This window comes from Athene noctua, chromosome 7 (genome assembly GCF_965140245.1).
Source record: "Athene noctua chromosome 7, bAthNoc1.hap1.1, whole genome shotgun sequence".
Classification (NCBI taxonomy): domain Eukaryota; kingdom Metazoa; phylum Chordata; class Aves; order Strigiformes; family Strigidae; genus Athene; species Athene noctua.
Window position 1 is genome coordinate 39,086,843 of NC_134043.1, and position 23,117 is coordinate 39,109,959.

General features: G+C 42.9%; 1 protein-coding gene across 1 annotated transcript in view; it reads right to left on the reverse strand.

The window, feature by feature from the left end:
- SATB2 (SATB homeobox 2) overlaps positions 1-23,117 on the reverse strand; it is a 129,921-nt gene that overhangs the window by 37,493 nt on the left and 69,311 nt on the right. The window contains exons 7-8 of the mRNA XM_074910507.1: positions 15,805-16,277; positions 2,100-2,312 (exon numbers count right to left, since the gene is read on the reverse strand). Coding sequence (XP_074766608.1) covers positions 2,100-2,312; positions 15,805-16,277 — 686 coding nt within the window. The remainder of the gene's footprint in view (positions 1-2,099; positions 2,313-15,804; positions 16,278-23,117) is intronic.

Sequence of the window (23,117 nt, forward strand, 5' to 3'; positions counted from 1 at the left end):
AGCATCATTCCCAGAAGTATTGCTGCAGGAGATCGGTATCTATGGAAACTGCATTTCCAAATGCTATTCCACCAACTTCTCCAGCACCCAAACACAATTCCTGAAAGGATGGTACAGCTCCTACCACTGCTGCCCCAAAGCACCCCACTCTGGGGTAGGTATATACCTGCCTGGGGAGGCAACACTGCCGGGAATGGCTGCGCTGCACGCGAGGATGGCATTTGTCTCGTCAGAACTAATACCAGGCATATGGGGAAGCGCAGTAGCCGTGCTGCCTGCCCGGGAGCTGGGAAGCAGCCTCATTTGCAGAGGTGTCCAAGTTGTCAAAACAGCACCTGTGCTGACTGGTGCTGGCCCTCTGAGGGCTGGGGAAATGTTATCCAGCGGGCACAAGGCGAGCACTGGGTACACAAACCTTTGTGTATTGCTTTTGCTGATTAAAAACCTCACAATATTCTACCGGATTCTTCAAGCCGAAATAAGGCAAGGATGAGCTGCTTTATACTTCTAGAGTATGTTTTTCTAGAAACACTTAGCTCTTAAAAAGGCAGGCAAAATTTCCATCATTTTAAATTACGAGTCACAGCTAGAACATAGGGAAAATGTCATATTTCGACAGAGAAATAAGATGGGGCAACAGCCCCAATTTTTATTCTCACTGGATTGCATCTAAACTCTCCATTTCCGTCTGTTATTTGATTCTAGTTGCAAAATCTATTGCAATAAATTTAAGTAAGAATAAACTAATTCTTCATTAATACATACAAATGCAAAAAGTGGATACACTACTTAAACATTAAAATAGTTCCCTTTATAATCTTGTTTTCACTGAAAGGTAACTAAAAAAGATAAGAGGTATACAATGAATTTCCCATGTAATAAAAGTTCAGTGTCAAATTTGGGTTGGCAGGAAATGCTTGCTTTCATTGAAAACAGTTCTTTACATCACGTATTGTGGTGAAGTGCACCGAAATGCCTGGGTTAAACTGAACAAGTTCAACAGTTCCTACAAAATGAATACACCTTCCTTAAGGATGATCAGCTTGCATGTAAAAGTATGCCCCCCTCCCCCCCTATGCTTACTTATTTTTATCAGCTGTAGCGACAGCATTCAATATGAGAAATGCTTATAATAGTATTACTGAGCATGGCTAACACAGCCCAAGGTTTTGCAGACTACATGACTGTGAAAGCACCAAAGCAGGAGGGTTATACAGGCCCATTTACTAAAGATCAAGAGAAGTGCTAGAACTGACCCATCACATCTGCACAGTTTGAAATTTCAAACTCAGGTTAGGCAAACGTCATGACAGGAGTTAATCAACACCTCTGTGGAAGCACCCTCACTTTTTCAGAATATACATTTGGGACCGCAAGCAATCTGGTAAAAGGGAGGATGACTATTATGATGTAGTATGTGGACGTTCTCAGTTCAAAGAAACAACCTATCCAGGGAAGTGGGCGGCAACAGTACGTTAATAAACACGTGCAGTTAAGTCTATGAGATGACAGCTTGTTTGGAGTTGTAAAGCATCATCTGCCTTCCAAGCACCCTGCCCATCTCTACTTTCTGCACTTCAAATAATTACTTGTGTAAATCTCTAATTCAAGCAAGAACTGTGATTTTCTATGCAGAATACAGAATGCACTAGCAATGTCTAATTCATTGCTGACCTCTGTTCACTACACACATTATATTGCAACTTATATGAACCTCTCCACAAGCCCAGAAATGTCCTCTGTGTTCTGCAGAATGTAATGGACACAAATAAAATGTTATGTGCACTGTCTTCCTACAATATATTCTACAATAACCATTTAGTGGACATACATCAACAGCCTGTATGTAATGCCCACACGCACTCTTTCTGGCACGACTGTTACATATTTTTTTGCATTTATGGCATTGATTAAAGCTAGAATCATCATCACTATGTCTGCTGAAATCCACTGAACGTCTCTTAACAGCCACTCCAAAACCTCACAAAAGGATTTCCACAACTCATCTGGGTGAGGGGAGCAACATGGGAAGTGCGGAGAGGAACCCCTTCCCTGGACTAATGCACACAACAAAAAGGTAACGAGGGATTGTATCTTACCTGGGGGGTTCTGGAGGAGCTTGGGCTGCTGGCAGCTGAAGACACCATGCTCACGTTGGGGTTCATACTTCTCTCTCTCTCATCCTGATAGATACGATCCCGCTCCGAGTCAGGCAAATTAAGGAAATTCTGCATTGCCCTTAAGTTTACCAGGAGAGACTGGGAAGCTGTCCTAGGGTCTTCTTCTTTACGCAGGATCTCTGACAACAAGCCCTGGTTCAAAAAATTTAAAAAAAAAAAAAAAAAAAAAAAAAAAAAAAAGCCCAGTCATGTGTTGGTTTTTTGTTTTTTTAAAAAAATTGTTTAGTGTAACCAGCTGGGTTGCAATACTGAGAACCTACATCAGAATCTCATGGGCTCTCACAGAGGGGATATTTTGTAGGAAAGTGTTTGTCTTCTGGGGGCTGGGGTTTATTTTGGGACTGTCCTATTCTGGCACTGTAATAAGCTTCTGAGTATGGAGATGCTGGATAGGAATGTAGGTGCATTGGATAGAAGAAATTGCAGTTACCACCAGGTGCTTGCTGCAAATATTTTAGGAGCTGTTAGATCTCTCTCTCTCTCTCTCTCTCTTTACTTGAATCTGGGAACACTTGGCAATCCTGTTCATCTCTGACAAATCTGCCAAGGTTGGTAAATTTAGTTTCGACATTTAAACAGTGCAGGAGGTTTATAAAGAAAAACGTTTGGCTGTTTTTTGATGTAACAGTCCGTTCATTTTGGTTTGGACAGTCATTTCTGAAAGCAGAAAAATGAAGCAATAATAAAGCCCTAGAATTCAGCTTTAGGGATTTAACCCATTCTTTCATACCTCATTTTAAAATACCACAGGCTTCACATTGTAACCATGAATGAACACCATATTCACCTAGTTTTTACAAAAGCCAGTATTTGAGGAGGTAACCAGCACAGCACTTCCAAAGAAAAGAAGAAAATAGAAGGAATTATAGAGATGAAAATGTCATTAAAAGAGGCTTAAATCTAATAATGGGATTAAATTTATGCATAACTGTATGCACTCAACAGTTCCACTGATTATCTAGAAGTTGAAGGTAAAACACACAAGCCTGGATCAGGGCCTACATAAACTACAAGGACACAGTGTGTGCCACCAGCTTCCCCCAGGCACGCCCTTGCAACCAACACTTCACAGATGGGTATTTCCCTCCAAAAAGCAGTAACAGCAATTTCCTGAACTATAGATGTTTAAATGCACTGGTGTGCAAAGAAGCAGAGCAGGATCATTTCTGCCCATCGCGACTACTTATATCATAAGAAAAGGCAGTTGGAGGTTCATTATTTTAAAAGGCTATTCTGCCAATATGTTTCCCTAAGCAGTCCAATACCCTTCCCGTTTCCTGCCTGCTACAACCCAGAGGCTCTCTGCACTGCTGCTTCCAGGGATGCCGGACACAGTAGCTGTGTGAAATCCCAGTCAGAGCTCCGAGGGATCACCTCGACCTACTGCTGTGAGAGAAGCAACGTTCAGCAACCATGTGCGGTGCCCCAGATACAATTTAGTGGTCGCTGCTGACATGAACATTTTGCAGTTGCTTTACAGACACGACCGAGGCAAACTGCCTCATGAGTATAGTCAAAGCTTACTTCTTTCTTGCAAGAAAAATGTTACTAGAAAACAACCATGTGGTCAAAACCCTGTAATATTTAGTCTTAGTTTATTTCCTTCCGTATCAGAGAGCCTTCTCCAAAAACACTGCCACTACAGTTGGCCAATTAACCAAATGCCAACTCTTCTAGTAGATATTGATCCTGTTTACCAGACTTCCTAACAAAACCAACAGACCAGCAAATGATGTGTCTGTATCTGCATTTGCATTTACCTGTGATCTGTTATTAAACACCTACATTAAAACACATACAGCAAAGCCCTACTTCAGCAGTGTTGATGCCAGAAGTGCTCAAAACAAGCTCCACACACAACCTGAAGGTAGGCTGCACACAGCTCCATCTTTTCAGCTCCTCATCTACATAATCAAGCTAAGAGATTCCCAATTATAATTTCCTGCAATTATCAGAGTAGTTACCAGAAGGACTGGAACTGGGAATGGAGCTATGGTGGGACCTTCCAGTCAGAAGATGGATCAGAGAGAGAAGCCACCTGGTGAAAAAGGTCTACACTGGGAAAAAGTTTGAAGAAGGTGCAGTAGTGGGCTGGTCCTGAGCTGGCCTCTGGGTATTCTCTGTGACCTCAACACAACTGCATGCTCATACTTGGCTTCTTCCTCAGGGTTTACCACCCCTCAGAGAAGCTAGGGACATTTTGAAAAGCCTTCCAAAGTTTGCCAGGCTCACAGATTGAGGGAAATTAATCAAAAAAGGACATTACAGAATCTTGAAGCCATGACTTGAACTATTCCAAGGTTGACACAACAAGTCCCTACTATAATTTTCCCTTAAAGTCAGTGGAAAATTCTCCAAATGCAGTAAATAAATGAAATACCAGTTCCACAGAGCCTCTAAATTCTTAATTTACTGGGTCTTTTAAAGGAACATAACTTTTTTTTAAAAGAAAAGATCAACTTCAAAAATTAAAGAGTTTAGGTTGAGAGAAAGGTACCTGGAGCTGACTCTAAGACAGCTTTTTCTCCCTCCCATCTTACCCTGGCTAAATTTATGTCCAGTTCCAAAAGTGGAGAGCAGAAATGTATGTAAAAGCATGACAGCAACCACTTTTCAGCGCAGTCATTGACTCCCTATGTAAATCAGAGTCTCACAGGTACAAGTGGTCACGGCACTAAGAGGTATCTTGCCTGAGATAGCAATTCTTGTGCTTGGAGGCTCTGATTCATCACCAGAAATAGCTTGTTATGGAGTAGATTCAGCGGTTTTGAACCCTACCTGCACCTCTTGCTTCTACAAGGGTCTCATCTCTGCTACAGGGCCGTAGCAGTATTTTGCACTGCTGCTCAGTCACCAGGCTCTACAGCTGCCAGGAGCCTCACCTCCCAACACAGGCACCTGCTCCAGGGAGAGGGACGAGCTCCTTCCTTTCCCCAGTGCTGCAACAGAGGCAGCCCCTCAGGGGCTGAGTCCAGCTCCCCCATGCCCCGCTCCAGGCCCACAGATAGAAAACTTGGTTGCAAAGAGGGTTTTTCTGCAGCTCCTCCAAGTGCTTTGGCAGCTTAGAAACCATGTAAACACCAGGACAGATAATAGGAAAACTGACTCAGAGGGAAAAATCTCATGTCCTCCTGCAACTGAAGATAAACAATGCTGGTAAACAACAGTGGCTAGATAGCTGAGTGATAGGGTAGGACAATAAAATAAAGTATCTTGAGAGCAATAACATTTACATATAATATAATTCTGAGCTACTGAAATATACACAAACTAACCAGTGAGTAACATTATAAAAAATAAAGTGATACTAAATAATCTGTTCAGCCTTTTTGTCACCTGCAACAAATTAGGCTTTCAATATGCAAAACATCTTCCTTCCAGAAAAACAAATGATCATGATTTCATTTAATTGTAATTTAATGAGGCATAATGTATTTTTTAAAGTGATATACACCAGGTGTGTGGTGAGGAAACTGGCCCAGCCAGACAAACCCTACTGTTTCTATTTTTGAGAACACCCTAAAGCCAGCCAGGGACTGTTTTCATTTCTGCAAATTATGCTTCTGCTGGAGGGGGTGAGGGAGGGAAACCCACAGCATTCGTACATTTGTTATAAAATTCCATTGGCTAAATTAGCTCATTCCAACTTACATCTCACATATTTAAAAAAAAAACAAAAAACAAAACCAACTAAAAATTGGCAGTTTGTAGAGTAACCAGCTCTGCAAACCTGTAGAAAGATCTTTAGGGGATAGAAAGTCTCAAACTGATTTGAAATAGCCAAACAGATCTTCTACACCAAACACAGCTCCTAGGATACATTTTAAGGACATGTAGCTTGATAATATCTTGCTTTTCCACTCCTGTGCATCATTTTTAAACCAGTTGCTGATGAGGCAACTGATGAAAAGTTTAATGTTCACACAAGCCACACTTGCATATGAGGTGTGTGCTCACCCCAAGACAAGGGTTCTGCAGAGACACAGTTTGGTTTACCCATGGAACTTGCACCTTTTTTAAAATTACACACCGGATCCATAATCGACTTTAAAAATATAATACCAGCGATGGAGAAAGAAGCACATGTCCAATCAAAATTTAAAAAATCATTGGATCTATTTAAGGTAAGAGAAATTTTGACAGTGTTTTTTCAAACTAGCTGAAATGTAGTCCTTCAAGCCAGCAAAGTCACTGTCGTGGGGGTTTGCTTTGCATTCATCCTATAAAACCCCATTTTTGAACTCATTTCTGTTTTTTTATTAATTACAGGATTTCCAGAACAAACAACCCAAATCTCATGGACAAATATTTTTTTGAACAATTTCTGAAAGATAATGCAGTACAATATAGAGCAAATGTTATTCAGACTGACTCCTACATCGAAAGGACCAACGGACTGGCCTTTGAGGCCAATGCAAAGGCTTGACCAAAGCCCCCAGAAGGTGAGTGAAGCCCTTCTCCCTTCTTACCAAAGGGCTTTGGCTCAGGCCTGGGAAGGGTGCAAATGAGATCTCAGTGGGACAGCAAACCAAACGCAGGACAGTTTTGCCCCCAGAGCTTTTCAACAGCAATCTGGATGGGGTGAGGACGTCGTGCTGGAGTGCAGCCCAGACACTGATGTCCTAGGGACAGAGGAGGATGAGGGACATCAGGCAGTAGGAGACTCACAAGCACAGGCCAGGACCTCACATGCGTCAGGTCCGTCCAATGACTTGGATGGGAGCTGTGTTCTCCCTCGTACAGACCTAAGCAGTATGTCTGCAAGAGCAGGCACTAAGGTTAAAAAGGTTCAAAACAGGCTTTGGACAATCAAAATGTTGGCCAAGGAAAAAACTTAAATAAACCCAACTAATGTGCTAAACCTCAGGTTTTATGTTCTGTATAAGGAGATTATATATATGAAGGACTAAAAAAGCATAAACACTTTTTTCATACTTCTGGTTTATTTGTGCCTCTCCGTACCTCAGCTATTGCCAAAAGCAACAGAGAAAATGCTGAAATACTAGAAAAAATATTGCTCCTGTAGTACTTAAAATTCCAAGTACTCTAAGCCCAGTACTTGTAACTGACAGTCTCAACAGAAAAACTATTCTGCTTCCCATCAGGTATAGATGTGACTCTGATCAGGATCAGAAAATGTAGGGATTTATTCAAATTCAACATCTGAATCTTAAAGATCAGTGAAGTAAACTTGCCCCCTCTCAGCATCCCAGTTCAGCACACAAGGCCTATTTTCAGCATGAAAGGCAGCACTCAAGGAACCCCTGGTTAGCTACTCATCCCTCCTGAACTGCACTGAAATTGTACCTTCAGCATACAACAACAAACTTGATTTTGCCAGTCTAAAATGACCGTTTATATTTAAAATTGTCTCCTACTTGCAATTGAAAGCTAGAGGAGGCAGGTCAGCCCAGGGAGCTCTGCAGCAGAAGCACTAACTTCTCATAATCCTTCAAGGAAATAAAGTGCCTCCACCTGCGTGGTTTTTTTTCTCACATCAAGGCAGGCTTTTACCATGACATCTCTTGGCCTCTCTGCATTTACTCCAGGTCCCACCTTCAATATTGTCTTCTGGGCTGAATAACATACATTCAACAATTCTAAAAATACTTCTCTTTGCCTCTAAGTATACAGCTCTTGACAAGAACCTCTGTATGAAGTACTTGTAGGCTTCTTAGGAGTCAAGCTCATTTTCAAACGCTCACTGCTTTGTTTCCATTCCCTTGCATTTCTTCCTAATTCCAGCTAGGATATGAAGCAGAAGTGCTGGAAGCCTCTTAGAAATGCTTATCCTGGCAACATGTCCAGTCCAATTCTGCTGAGCAAAACTGTTTAGATAATCAGTGGAAATTTTTGAGTGGTTAGCCAAACCAAGCACCTTCATGTCCATCCTGTCACAGCTTCCACTGGGCAAAACTGTGTTTGCACCCTGTTCCCTAACCAACTCTTCCAGATCAATGGGCAAAACGTGCAGTGGCATGTTCGTATCAGCTCATGTGAACTTAAGAACTCAAAGGACTTTGACTGGTTTTCCATCAATGTGAATGGGAGACCAGCTGTTTCCCAGTACCCTTCAGCATAGCTGAATGCATGACATCAGTCCCTCATTTAAAAGAACTCTCCTCATCTCTAGATTCACTGCCTACAGCCTCGTTCTTAAACTCATTTAACTAATGCTAGAATACATACATCTCAGGAGAGCGCTGCTTAGGCACAAAGCATTTAGAGACTGATTTGAATAAAACTTATACAGGGTGCAACAATGACAATTTGATTTTTATTATTAAAAATGAAGTGTTTAAATCCTCAAAGAAAATGCCTTTATTGCATTAGTTTAATAAAGCCTCTTTTTTATTATGGTATCTCTTTTTATGAGGGAAGACAGGATGTGCATGTGGAGCTGAATGTGGATGCATGGGGAAAAGGAGGCAGAGAAAGACCGACCACCTGCAGCCACAAAGTGCTACCATTTATATGACATGCATATCAAACCTTCATCCTCAAACATGCTGGAAAATGAGCAAGACGTACAGCTCGTGCACACTCTGTGTATCCGTGCATTTGCTCCCAAGGCTCAGGACTCCCGTGCATCAGCTGAGCAGGCAGCAGCCGCCTCCTACAAGCACACATTCTGAAAGCCTGACTCACATGCTACTTAAGATCTTTTCATTCAGCCTATTGAATACAATTAAGTTAATTGAAACTGAAATTTTGGGCAGTGCAAAACCCACTGTTGGAACAAATATCCCATGTACCAAAAATCTGCAATTTATTAAATTAAGCACTTCCCTTACAGACTGCCTTCTTTCCTGTGAGTACAACAGAACGCTGCTTGTGCCACATTACACACAAGAATAAAACAAGCAGGCAGCATGAAAGGATTTCATGCAATAAGAGAGAGTTTTCTATGGGGAAAAAACCAACAAAAAATCCCCCCCCAAACCAAAACCAGAACCCCTGCTAATTGAAAGTCTGTGCACAATGGGGCAGACACCATAGTGATGAATGCAGCATGACTGTCTCACTAGATATCAGGCAGAGAATTAAAGCTGTTTGTCTTCCTCTCACTTAAGTTAAAGGGAAAATTATTTGCAAAAGGAATTCTCTCCAGGATTTGGCTCACAAGCAAGTAGAGGTGGAAGAGTATTTTATTTGAACAAACCATATTTCTAATCTTAAAGCCTTTTAGAGGATCCTTTTCTGATCTCACTTCAGTGTGGGGGAATTTTGCCAAAGAAAGCAGAAGAGACATAAATGAGGAGCCACCACTCACCTCTCCCCTTGCCTGCCTCCAACGCCTTTCTTTGGAGCTTTCTTACCAACCACCCTCCTGCTCTCAGAGCCCCCAGACCCTCTCTAATTGACTGGTGACACCTTTGCATGCCACAGAAGTGTTATTTCCCCTTTCCTGGTTTCAGGAGCCTGGACTTGCCCACAGCCGCACCAGAAGCTGGAGCACCATCCAGCATCAATTCTGTGCTTCCCTATGCCTCAACCCACTCCTGCAGCCAAGAGGTGACTAAACCAAGGTGGATCAATTTAGTTTATTTCATCATATATTTCACTACATCCAAGGCTGGTACTGTTTCCTCCTCCCTGGGCTGTTACTTCCTTCACTCTGAAGAGGTGCAATTAGGCAGGAGCCAAGATGGGTAAGCACTGCCTTCCTATGTGCAGGCTGGAAAGCCAACACTCTCACCTGGAGCTACTCGGGGCAGGAGGGAGGGAGCAGTGCTCTTTGGGAGGAGAGTTACAAGCAGCCTGAACATGCCTGGTGTTTTTACCCAGCTCTCTTTGTATCTGGCACTACAACTGTCTCATTCAAAAAGCCTCAGGTTCACGGATATTTCCAGTTTCTGAGGCTGTTCAGTAAAACAAGCACTGGCCACTCGCCCAAACGTTTTACTAGTTTTGGCTACTATGTCAAAACATTGGCAAAAAAAAGATGCCTAAAAAAAAAAAAAAAAAAAAAAGAAAAGATATAAACAGAAACACTCATTCAGTCTATAGGCTTTGCAGTCCACTGGGCACTCCTGAGGAGGAGGGAAGCAGTTCACTGATCCAGTGATTTAGACTGTCTGGACTCTGACAAACAGCCTGACCAACCATCCTGACTGCAAGTCCATGAGCCTGCAGCAAAGAGGGATGCTGAGCAAGTGGGGAGAGGAAGGGGAGTATGTTCATTTTCCTTATGCAAAGCAGGATTCAAATGACCTGTTTCCAGCTATGATTTTGAAGAGCACAGATCACTTCAGCACCTCCAGATTTGCTAAAAAACTTTCCAGAAAAGAACAAGGTAAGTTCGAGAGAGCATTTTCATGCATTTCCTTTAAAACAGTCCTCTTTCTTCTGTAACCACCACCACCTGCACATTTCTCAAGACATTACAACCTGCGATAAGAAAGCTTTGGTTATTACAACCTTTTGGTTGCAACCCAAATATTGTATTAGTAGATGTTATAGTGCAAGAGGGAGATGGCATAAGGACTCTGCCCTGAGGATGCACAAAATCCATGTATGTATTCTCCTCCAGGAAGAAGTCCATAGTCTTAGTAACAGCTTTGGCCAGCAGTCCCCTTGCCCTGCTGCCCATTTCACAGTAGCTCAGCTGGCCAACCTGAAGGGTGCTCATGCTTTTAGGGGCTACTAGTCACCTAGAAGTTATCCACATTTAAAGATGATGCACGCTTCAGCGAAGTAGGCATTTTTTGAGAACTCCAGCCTGCACTGGCAGCCCCTGTACTGTCTGAGACCAGTGAGGGGCAGCTGCTCCCCCTACTCATTAAAACCTTCTCACCCTCTGCAGTCTGTATCTTGCAGGCACTTCCTTCACTCTGGCCTTTTCAATTTTTGACTGCCTTTAAAAATGTGCACAGGGCAATTACAAGTTTGAGGTGCATCAGCTCTGCCTCTGACCACTGCACTTCTGTGGATTTACAGTATTAATCAGACTTTACCTTGGTTTTTTTTTTTTTTCTCAAGATTGAACAATTTTATACAATCAAAAAGTGCCAAAGTCTTACAGAAAGCAAAGCTTTCCCTAATGACTGTTTTAATAGCAACTTCAGGTTACAGCTTGGCTGCCTGTCAACATGCTTTACAAAGGTGCACTCCATTTTAAAATAAAGTCATCAGGTAGGACCATGTAACTCTCAAGTGTTTTATGGGCCTTATACAGCTCTGCCTTCCATTCAAACCCACTCACACTCTTGCATGTAGTGTTTAAGACCCAGACAAGGATGCCTAGCTTCCCATTAGCAAGCTATTAGTTCATAGTAGCAGTCCAAACAAAGGGCACAATCTATTTAAATAAACAACACATTCAAATCTAGAAACCTGCAAATTTCCAGCTGATGGATCACAGGCCAGTAGAGCTGCAAAAGGGAGCCAAACTCAAGGATCTTGGCCATGAAGAACTTGGGCACAAACTATGCAATTGCACAAGCACGAAATTGAACCTCCTGTCACAGCAATACTGCTTAGTCACAGTCATGGCAAGCTTTCTCCACTCTCTTGATCTACTCTTCCCTGTATGAGCCGGTGGGCCCCCTGGTTCCCTTGGAGGGAGGGATAAAGCTAAGCCTAGGGCCAGGAATATAAACATCTTTTGCGTGTTGTCTTCTCTGTATGAACTGTACCTGTCTCAACAGGGCTCCTGAAACAGGGCAGAACAGCCCCAGCTTTACTCCTTGGACTACATCACCTTCCTGACAAGTTTGAATAGCAACTCACTGCAGTCCACAAGACAGGAACATACCTGGAGTTAAAAACTGCAGTGTTCCCGGCTTCTGCAAGAGAAAGGAATGCTATACAGAGCCTAAGAGGGTGTCTTTCCAACATATGCCATTCTTATCAGTGCTGAGCAGGTTGTAGATAACACCAGTTTAGACAAACTTGATAGTGTGCACCATCATTTTAAATGTTTCGGAGGTTGTGTAGGAATTTCCTACTCCTTGGAAATGGTGTCATTCAAACCACCTTCAATAACTATATTGTCTCTGTGGGTCTGAGAACTCTTCTATCTGTCCTGTTTACTGAATAAATAGGCATTTAGATTCCACAGCAGGGTGAATTAAAATTTTGACATTGGCTCTCTAAAGATAAAATAAAAAGAAGGGCAGAGGTTAGCTGAAGGCATTTACGCACTTTAAGGGTTCTTCATACGCAGTTTCAAATAAATCTGAAAATGTTCAGTTTGGAAGGAACCCTCTTCGTGGCTAACACAGCCTGGGCCAGCTCCTAGCTAAACACCCTGTGCAGCTCTCCCGTGCGCACAGCAGGTATGAAGCTGCCTGATGCTCAGTCCCCATCTCAGGGTGGGACCTCAGTGGTGCCCCAGGAAATGCACATGAGCCTGAAGTGCTTTGTTTTTACATGTGCAGACAACATGGCCACAGGTACAAGAAAATATTGTTGTCTTAAGCGACGTATTTTCAACTTTAAGAGGAAGATTTGGATGTTTCGCAAACTATACAATTGCACCTCTCCTTCTTCTGACCCCCCTCACATCCCCTTCCCACACACACATGCATACATACATGTGTCAGCCATTTGTTCCAATGGATTTAGCCTAGTTTGGATCAAAGCTTCCTCTACTTCATTTAACAGATTTGCTCAGATGGAAGATCTCTGGGGAGAAATAATGTTAGTAAGAGGGGTTTTTTCAGCATTGAGTATGTAGGTCATTGGACTTTAAAATAAATTAGAGAATAGTTTATCTATTAAACAAGCCTCACAGTACATATTTCATGAAGCTATACTTAATTATAGGCTAATGTGCACCACAGAGCTACCACGAAAAAAGATTAAGCAGTAGACCATAATGCAGTGATTAATACAATTATTAGCTGGCTGGCATACAGCATCTATTATTTGGTACCATCATGAGAAACAACAGACCTCCAGTTTCTAAGGCTGGCACTTCCTGTGAATGCAACAAACCCAAACATTTCCAGAGAGAAATGCACTCCTCTCTGCACACCCCAAGGAGAGGAACCTCAGAGGCAGCAGTGAGAATGCAAGGAGGTGAGAGTAGACTTGAACTTCCACTCCAAGTGCCTGTTACAGAGTTTGCTCCTCCACCATGGGTGTGTGGGAACATCCCACATCTCTTCCGCTGTGCAGCGCAAGGCTGACTGTCTGAGCACCTCTTAATACCTTGAACTGTCTCTGACACAAGGGAAGCTTGATTTAAGTTGGAATTAAAAGCTAAGAACAGGGAAGCATAAATATGCACCTACACTCTTTTGCTACAGCGGTGGCTCCTAGGAACATGATGCACTATATATTGAAGATCCACTGGTCTTTGGAATTAAGACCCCATAGACTAATGGAACACAACTGTGAGATGAGCAAATCTTTCATGGATGTTTAAGACTTGCCAGTTCTGGAATCAGTGTCATGGACTGTACAGTACATCATATTACTTTTGATGGAGGGCTAAGAAGTAGATCGTTTCTTTTCTTTTATATAAAAATTATGTGTCTGATATCTTGTAATGAAGCAAAAAAAATCAGGGAAGATTTTATTTTAAAAAAACCTAGAGAAGTTAGTTCACCCCAAGATAAATGTCAGCAGAAGGACAGGAGGACTGACAAAACCAGTGATACTAGTACCCTAAATTAAAGACACCATTTTATATACCGATCTCAAATATAAACTGGTCATACGACAGAGCATCACATCCCATTTCCAGGTACGGCCCTGCCAGGAAAGGTGCTTGACACCTTCTCAAAGGACATTACCATGGCATGTCCACTCAGTGCTGTCAGATCTGTGCTCCTGATGAGTGAGTCCAGTCTGAATGGTTACACATCTGGTGTCTCAAGTCATACAGGGCATTTGAAAATGCTGTCAGGTGTGACTGGCCCACAGTCACACTGCCAGGAGCCACTGAAGTTGGGAAGAAACCACATGCCACCCGCAGACCTGTTTAGTGTCCTAAAACCACTAGATCTATGCCAGAACACTGCAGGAGGTGTAAAAGGACCAAAAAAACCCCCACCCCCAAACCCCAAACCATACTGCAGATGATTTAGTCCAGGATTCAGTTTATCTATCAAGAGCATGGCACAATCTCTGCCGTAGCTGCTGTTAAACACCATGGGCAGATGCAATGCTGTACCACTGCTAGGCAAAGGCCAGAGTGGGCTCTCTCATATGCTTCCCTTTTCCCTGCTGTCCTGAAAAGTCAATATACAGTGTTTGGTCAGTAATATGCAAGACTTGGAGTTTTCTAGACACACAGAATCAAAACCTTGCCTCCTTTTAAATACCATAGGAGAACTGTTGATTTAACACACAAGTTGTATGACAGCTTTCTTGATGGGGAATGAGTTTTTTGATCCTACAGTAGACTTGGGCATTACCAGCCCAGCTCTCCCAATCTGGCTAAAGCAGAGCTTCATGTTCAGTGGCAGTGGCAAAACCCTCACCGGCACTGTTACTGCTGACCTCTCGCTCAAGTTCAGAATATGTCATTCTGTCAATACCATCTACCTTGATTATACCAGGCTTTATATACAACGGGTTATGATCCCAAAGGGATGAAAAGCTTTTCCAAATTAAAAGCAGCATTTTAAAGAGGAAATACTCATACATTCCTATGTAGTTTTCACTTGATATCCTCAAGGCTAACCCCAGAACTCAAAGTCACGTTGATTGGAAGTGAATGTTTTTTCTGAGTGCAGCCATCTTATGAATTTAATGGAAGAAGGGAAGTAATAAAAATGTGCTCCATACTTTAATTAGTTCCCTCATAACATGGCATTTCCAAAATGGCAGTGCCAAAGAAAATCATTAATCCAGGAGAACAGACAAAGGCACTGTATGGGACAAGGGATAGACCTCCAGGAGACACACGCACACACCCTTTTTCTCTCTTGCTGGTAAAGCTTACCTCAAAGACCAACTCCAACTGCACCAAAGAAATTTGTACCAATATTAAATATTAATCCACTTCTCATTTCTTTAGCCTTGCTACAGAGTATCACAACTGAGAGATCATATTTGAAATGGCAGCAGGAGAAATGTAAATGGCCTGTCTTTTGAACACACATTCACCTCGGGTACTCCAGGTGTTAGGCTTAAGCTGACGCTATCATGCAATCATTTCAACATCTGCATTTCACTAGGCAAGTGAGAAAACCTGTGTCAGATGTATGAAAGCAAACACGATCTCCTGGAAATGGCAGACATCTTTCCCAGCAGTCAGTCTTGCACTAGCTGTGGCATCAATTGTACCACAGGACACAATTGAGGAAGTGATAGAAGCCCAAAAACACCTCTGACTCTCACATCTACCCCTTCCTGGCCATCAGACAGGGGCAGACATGGAAATTTATAACCACCAAGAGGAACTCAGGGAAGAACTCACATGAGCAGAATTACTGCTAGAGAGCAAAGCTCAGGTAACAGCACAGGGGTGACCAAATGCAAACAATCAGCTGTTCCAGGAAGAAACAGCCTTGTTCAATCCCAACAAAGGGACTGGAGAAAAATGGAGGGTGGTTAGACCTGTTCCTGTGGCACACCTCCTGCCTTGATCTGCAACAACCATACAGCCCCACAAGAGCCACAACTTTGTGCCCTCAGCACTTCTTGGTTATAAAATGGAAAATGATACCTGTGTGCGGTTGAATGCTACTCTTGCAAAGACAGCTTGAGACACACTGGCTCTCTTCAGCTCATCTCTGACTTGCTGGTAAATATCTGGAGAGACTTCCACCGATGAATTTGATGGCTCTGGTTTGACAGCTCTAGGGATGGGTGGATGATTCAAGAACTGCTGGTTGATAGCTTGCGGGTGCTGGTGAGCCAATAGCCGGCTGACAGCAATCTGTTGGTTTATCAGATGGGCCATTGCTATCTGCTGTCTCACCAGTTGTGGGCTGAGCTGAGGAGACAGGAGCCCAGGGTTTATCATTGTCTGCATCGTTGGCACTTGGTTTCGGATTGGAGTACTGTGGTGAATTTGGCCATGAGGAGACTGTTCGTTAGTTTTTCCCAAGGTTGCCAGCTGGTTGATATTTGGTAAGTGCATGGGACGTTGACCAAGAACACAATAGTCTGAAAGGTTTTCTCTTTCCACTCTTTCCACTGTTAAAAGAGAAAAATTAGTTTGCTGTCATTTCAGTTTGCACTTATGAAATGAGTTAGGGTAAGGATTACTGCAAGTGCTTTAATTTGCAAATCTACCCTTGCACAAAAGTTTCACAGAAACAAGCAAAAGCAGCACAAAGAGAAAGCAACAACAATAATTAACATTCATTTGGACTTCCTGAGCATCGCTTACTGCTCAGGGAGCCTCCTTATCAGACCGGTAGCAAGTATTCTCTCCAGCCTCATTTCCTAAAGAAATGAGCTTGGACAAGCTTTCCACTTACACTGTGACTAACTTTTGAATCTGTCACAGCAAACTGAACAACTTTTAAAACAGATCAAAGTTTTGGAATCACTGGCATGTAGGTGAAGGAAAGAAACCCAAAGTAGTGTCCACTCACACAAACCCAATGGAAACCAGACCACTGCCTGTGCAGCTCATGGAAAAGCTTCTCATTACAAATTCAGCAACTATTATCTTTTCCAATATAAACTCTACCTTGTGTTGTGTGTGGATAAAGTTATCTGGTAGTGCCAATTCACCCAGGTGCACTACAGCAGAATCATGCTGCTTGTATGAAAGCACATTACAAAACCATGCAATTCACACACGAGAAAATTTTAAAGCAATGGTTCCTGTATGCAAAGCCTCATCGCTATGAGTCTGTCCAGAAACCCTAAAGCATCTCTGCACAAATGTCCACTTTAAAGAAAGTGGCTTCACTCTCTTCAAAAAACCTTTTAGCACAACAAAGACCCATGATCCCTAAGTGACACCATGCTACAAAAAAAATGAAACACTAAACACAAAATGCATATACTGTAATTTTATATACAAATTGTCCCTTTTAAATATGTCAGCAATATTGCACTATTTTTTCATGTAACTGGAAAACTAAATGCACGTATTACAAAACTGAATTTCGTCTAAATGTAGTATTTGAAATAGGAAATGAAGTTTAAAAAGTACATAAATATAACTATTACTTAGATAATTTTAAGTAATCAGAAGTCAGTTTACAGTAGGTTGCAGATTCCATGAGCCTCACTACATGCAATTGGATAGGCATTTATATGCTGATCTGATATAAAACTGTTCAGGGACATGTATCATACAACTGTAAAACTACTACCTCATTCCTGTATTGCTCTCAGCAAATAACAAGATAGGATTTATTTCATAAATGACACAATACTATTATAACTTGTGTAATGATTAACAACTCTTTTTAAAAACTTAATCTATATAAAGCTTTGAAGCTTTACACAGTTAATACTCGGGATGACAGTTTACTGATGATTTTCTCTGTTTCCTTCTAAATAGAAAGACAGTTCTCTTCACCTTCCAGAGTTAATCTCAGACAGAGAGGGTTGAATTCTCACTGGGGAGGGAGTCACGCCCTGAACACGCAAGCACACAGTTACTATCTTTAGAGTTGTCGGAACATCACAACTACTGACTTTTACAACAAGGTGAATTAGTACCCAGGATTTTCTTGTAAGAAATTTTAAGTCATTCTTCCCATTCACCATTATGGTGCAGTCAAAAGGCTGGAGGGAAGGGATGTGCCATCCAGAGGGACCTGGACAGGCTGGAGAGGTGGGCCCAGGCAAACCTCATGGAGTTCAACAAGGCCAAGGGCAAGGTCCTGCACACGGGTCGGGGCAATCCCAAGCACAGATACAGGCTGGGCCATGAGTGGATTGAGAGCAGCCCTGAGGAGAAGGACTTGGGGGTATTAGTGGGTGGAAAACTGACTGTGAGCCAGCAATGTGTGCTCACAGCCCAGAAAGCCAACCGTGTGCTGGGCTGCACCAAGAGAAGTGTGGCCAGCAGGGCGAGGGAGGGGATTCTCCCCCTCTATTCCACTCTTGTGAGACCCCCCCCTGCAGTGCTGTGTCCAGCTCTGGGGGCACCAACACAAGAAGGACATGGACCTGCTCGAGCAGGTCCAGAGGAGGCCACGAAGATGCTCAGGGGGCTGGAGCACCTCCCCTGTGAGGACAGGCTGAGAGAGTTGGGGGTGTTCAGCCTGGAGAAGAGAAGGCTCTGGGGAGACCTTATAGCGGCCTCCCAGTGCTGAAAGGGGCTACAGGAAAGGTGGGGAGGGACTCTGTGTCAGGGGTGTAGGGATAGATGAGGGGGAATGGTTTTAAACTGACAGAGGGTAGATGTAGATCAGATATAAGGAAGAAATTCTTCCCTGTGAGGGTGGTGAGGCCCTGGCACAGGTTGCCCAGAGCAGCTGTGGCTGCCCCCTCCCTGGCAGTGTTCCAGGCCAGGTTGGACGGGGCTGTGAGCAACCTGGGCTAGTGGAAGGTGTCCCTGCCCGTGGCTGGGGGTGGGAACTATGTGGTCTTTAAGGTCCCTTCCAACCCGAATTATTCTATGATTCTTTTAAAGGAAAAAACCCACAACATCTTTAACCTTCTATAAAATAATTGCTTTAAAAAATTAAGCACTCCTAAGAAAATTAACTCCCATTTTTTCACAAAAACCAATGTTTAAACTCAATGGATTTTCTAAAGTGCTTATTTGTGCAGTGCATTTCAGCTATGAAATGCAATGCAATATGTGCAATATACAAATACTACTGTCAGTAAACGACCATTTTCCTACATTAGTCACAGGCTGACAGAGACATGATGCAGTATTTCAGTTTGCTGAAAATATTTAAAATCCCTATTCAAATGCTGCTCATGATGTCAGTAGGCCTACCTGAAAGTCAGGTACAGAAAGCTCTATACCACCGGTCTCTGGCCTTAGGCTCAGACACAAAATCAATGTGAATTATAAAATACGAGCAGCATCAATACCAGGGGTGGACCCAGCATCGATATAGAGACTATTGCCTCCTTAGCCTCTCTGCAATAAGCCTGCACCTGAGTAATGCTATTAAATACACACAGTTGCCAGCAAAACCAAATGTAATTATTCCAAGGGTGCAGTAGAAACTTGGCAATCAGGAATTAATCGGATGTAAATAGAATAAAGATGTTGCTCAGTGTACATTCAATATTTGGAGCATTCTGCTACAAGAAAATACAGTAAGAACTACATTTGGTCTTCATTTACACCCCTAGATATCTAGAGTCCTTCCACTAGGAGTTTCAGAAGAGCTGAAGTAAGTTCTGATCTATTTTGTAGTTTAAGAAACACAGAGAGAATAAGTCACTGAAACCAACAAATTACTACTTGTTAGAACACAAAAACAGTAACCAAGTGTTTTTGAAAACTTGGTGAGAAATAAATATAAATAACATTCACTTTCTGGGCTGAACGACATTTGCCAAGTTTCCACCCACTCCTGACTTTAGTGCCAAGTTATAAACCCCTATAAAAATAAAGTTTAAGATGAAAAGGCTGCCAGGCTGTTAATCTCTGCAGTGCTACTTGGAATTGCAATTACACAGAGACATCACCTGACTTGCTTCTATAGGTGTATTTTTCCGTTATTATCAGTTTCCTTTTTTGATCACATTAGACTATACAGTCATGCATATACTCCCAATAAACAAACCAGATTCTAGTCACTTCAACCACTTCAATAATAAAAGGTTACCATTAACAGTTACGCTGGATGGAAAAAATGTGCATTACTCAACTCCTCAAGACTCTCTCCTTCTCTAACACATTGCCCATATCAGATTCCCTGTTGTTCTTTGGTAACTATGGATTGGTAGGGCTCTGTGGGGCTGGACAGGAGCAAGCCTGAGACAACCCTGAGCTGGAGACTGGCACTGCCCTAGGAGACAGGCCAACTTGCTGGCAGTGCTCTAAGAAAAGAGGGATACAGGAGCCACAAAGCTGCTGTGACACCAGAGTTCTGCCTCAGATCTTCCTGAGACAGGGTTTTTCCATTTGTATCCTCCATTTTCCACGTTCTTACCCCATTCCAGTCTTTCTCTTACCTTTCCCTTGTTTGCTATTGCTCCACTCAAACTAGAGATACATTTACAGCTTTTGTAGTCCTGTATGAACCGGCTGGTACTTGAATATACTGGAATACAAAGCAGTGAAGACAGAGCAGCAAGAATACTGGGAAGGAAGGGGCTCTATGGACACGTGCGGTATACATTCAAGTACCACTGATAAACCTCCTCTGCTAGCGATGCCTGTGCTAGTTAAACAAAAGCTGGTTCAGGAGGCTGTTACCCACCTCCATCTGTGGTGTGACCACAGCAAAAGGCACGGCAGCGTTTCCCTTTTCTCCCTGCCTCGCACTGCCTGGTATACGATTCTGAAGCTCTTTGCTTGAAGACCTTCTTTAAACCAAGTACAACGGTACTAACTGTTACATTTCAGAGCAACCCACCCGTCTGAAGCCATACACCAGGTAGGCAGATAGAAGGTGTCTGGACAACAGGTATTGTGCTAAGCTCAGCGAGCAGCTCTCAGAGCACTCCAGGATAGCATCTGCCCTTCATTTTCCTATACCCCCCTACAACATGTCACTACCTCTACAAGACAGTCAGAAACCAACATAATCCCCAGAATGGGAGCAGCAAATTGTCATATTTCAATGTTCCTTTCTCTTCTTCTAATGATTACCACGTGTGTCAATGTATTTCAACTCCATACGGAGTTAGAAACTTCCTGGATACAACACAAAAGGAATCCAGTGCACCCTTCCCCTGTGTGATGCTCTTAACCTCTACCCAAATCTTCCTTGCACAGTCAAGCAGCTGACACAGTCCACAGCACAATAGCTTGGGGTGGTCCGCATGTAACTTTCCATTTGAAATAAAACCAGCTCAAAAGATTTAAAATAAGATTTATTTCTCCACCTTCCCTTCCCCTCACCCTTTATTTTCACTGAGTTGTTAATAGGAACATTCTGACAAACAGCCTGTGGGGCATTTAGAGCTTATGAGCAGCGCTGAATTGACTGACAGCACTGGAAACCAAATTCCTATGCACAATAACGGATGCGGCGGGGAGAGCAAGAGCGTAACACATCTCCCAGTACTGCACTACAGTGGGGACACAGAGGACCCGCCAGCACCCCTGACCCAGCGAGTCCTGAACTTTTCAGTCCACAGGCATACGGGCACTTTGCCCCATAGTAGGAAGAGGCTGGTAAAGAAATGTTTTGTAATAAGTTACTAGCCGGCAGAATTGCCATGCTTCAATTGTGACAGGATGTCACCACCCAGGGCTGTTCTCCAGTGCTTCAGAGTTTGCTTCTTTGTTTTATTTATTATTTAAAACCTGGTGATCATAAAAGCCATTACCAGCGGTGGTCACAGCCAAGCAGGGAGGGCTCTGTGAACTCTGGTGTGCCCTGCACTAAGCTTGAGATAGAAAGGTTCCCACAGTTTCTCCTGGCTTAGCACCATCCTACTCACTGGAGCAAGACCTGAACTTTGGAGCGGTGCTTGGGGGACAAAGCACTCTCTGGCACAGTACCACCCTCTGCCTTGGACAGACAGGGCTGCTGTGCTACACCGAGAGGGTGCCCTCTTGCTTATGCTACATAATTATGAACTACCACTTCGCAAATAACGAAACCACTCCAGGGCACAGGAGGTGCTTTTAAAGTGGTAATTCTGTATCTTTTCATCTATAATTAGGGTAATTACTTATTCCTTTTAATCACAGCCCACTTAACCACTTCAGTGCAAAGGGCTGGTCTGAGGAGTCTCATTTTCACTAAACATCTAATCGTTGTATTTACCCAAAGTTGTTCACTGACTTCATTCACTGTCTGATCTCTGCCTGGGCCATTTGTTTCTGCAATCAGGGCAGGAGAAAAAGTAGGTTGACTGGAGAAGCAGACTTGATAAGAAGTTCTAACTTTTAAAACCTTTCCTTTCCTCTATTCCTGCAGGATAGCAAATAACCCCAAAACAGCTATAGAGCACATACAGAAATTGTTTGGCCACTGGCTGCGGGTAGCAAAGGCCTTTATCCAAGCCTAATGGAAAACAGACAGGAAAGGCCATTGTCTGCTCTTCGCTGTGTTGCAAATTGTTCAGTTCCCACCAAAGCACGAATCACTATTTTTGTATTTAGAATAACCATCATTAAAAGTGGGCCTTTGATCAGCATCATTTTCAGATGAACTGAGCAGAGTGCACTAACATTGCTGACTGACTCTGTGCAGCTGACCTTCTCCTTCCCTTGTCCTAAAGACTAGATCCAAGTCATCCCTTGGGACACAGAGATGCTAACATGTCTTTTGTCAGTTCTGCTTAAACACAGTAAGTCATATGCTTCCCATGGGCTGCCCCTGGACTGCATTGCTTCCAAAGATGCTTGTCAGAAGAGAAGAATTTAACCCGGGATCTTATTTTTAGATTACTGTACAGGTTCAAGAGGGCTCATAGAAGTATGAACTCAGTTCTTCTTATTGATATTAATGTCATTTGTAGACAGGACATGCCAGATCCATTTGGCAGGGAAAAGCATTGTGTTGAAGGTGCTTTAGTGACCACCTGGTCTGAAGCATGAATATTGGTCAGGTGAGATAGAAACAAGAAGCAGGGCAAACATTACTCAGAACTGTCTGACAGAAACACAGAGAGTACTGGTTTAGATGGGCTGATGTTCTCGTCCGATATAAAAATAACTCCCTTCCTGTCAAGCTACAGTGACAGAAGTCTGTCCTGCTATTTAAGTACTAACCTTTTGTGGGCACCTCAAGAGGGAGGTGCAAACCTCCTAGAATACCCAGTCAGTTGTGCAATCCCTCCAGGAGATACATATGCATCTCTTCCTGAGTCATAGCATCAGAGATGGTGAAAGGAATGAGACAGAACACAAACATCATTAAGGCAGACGGATAAACTCTTCAGATACCTTGAATGAACAGAATTCAATTTTGCTCTGAGAGT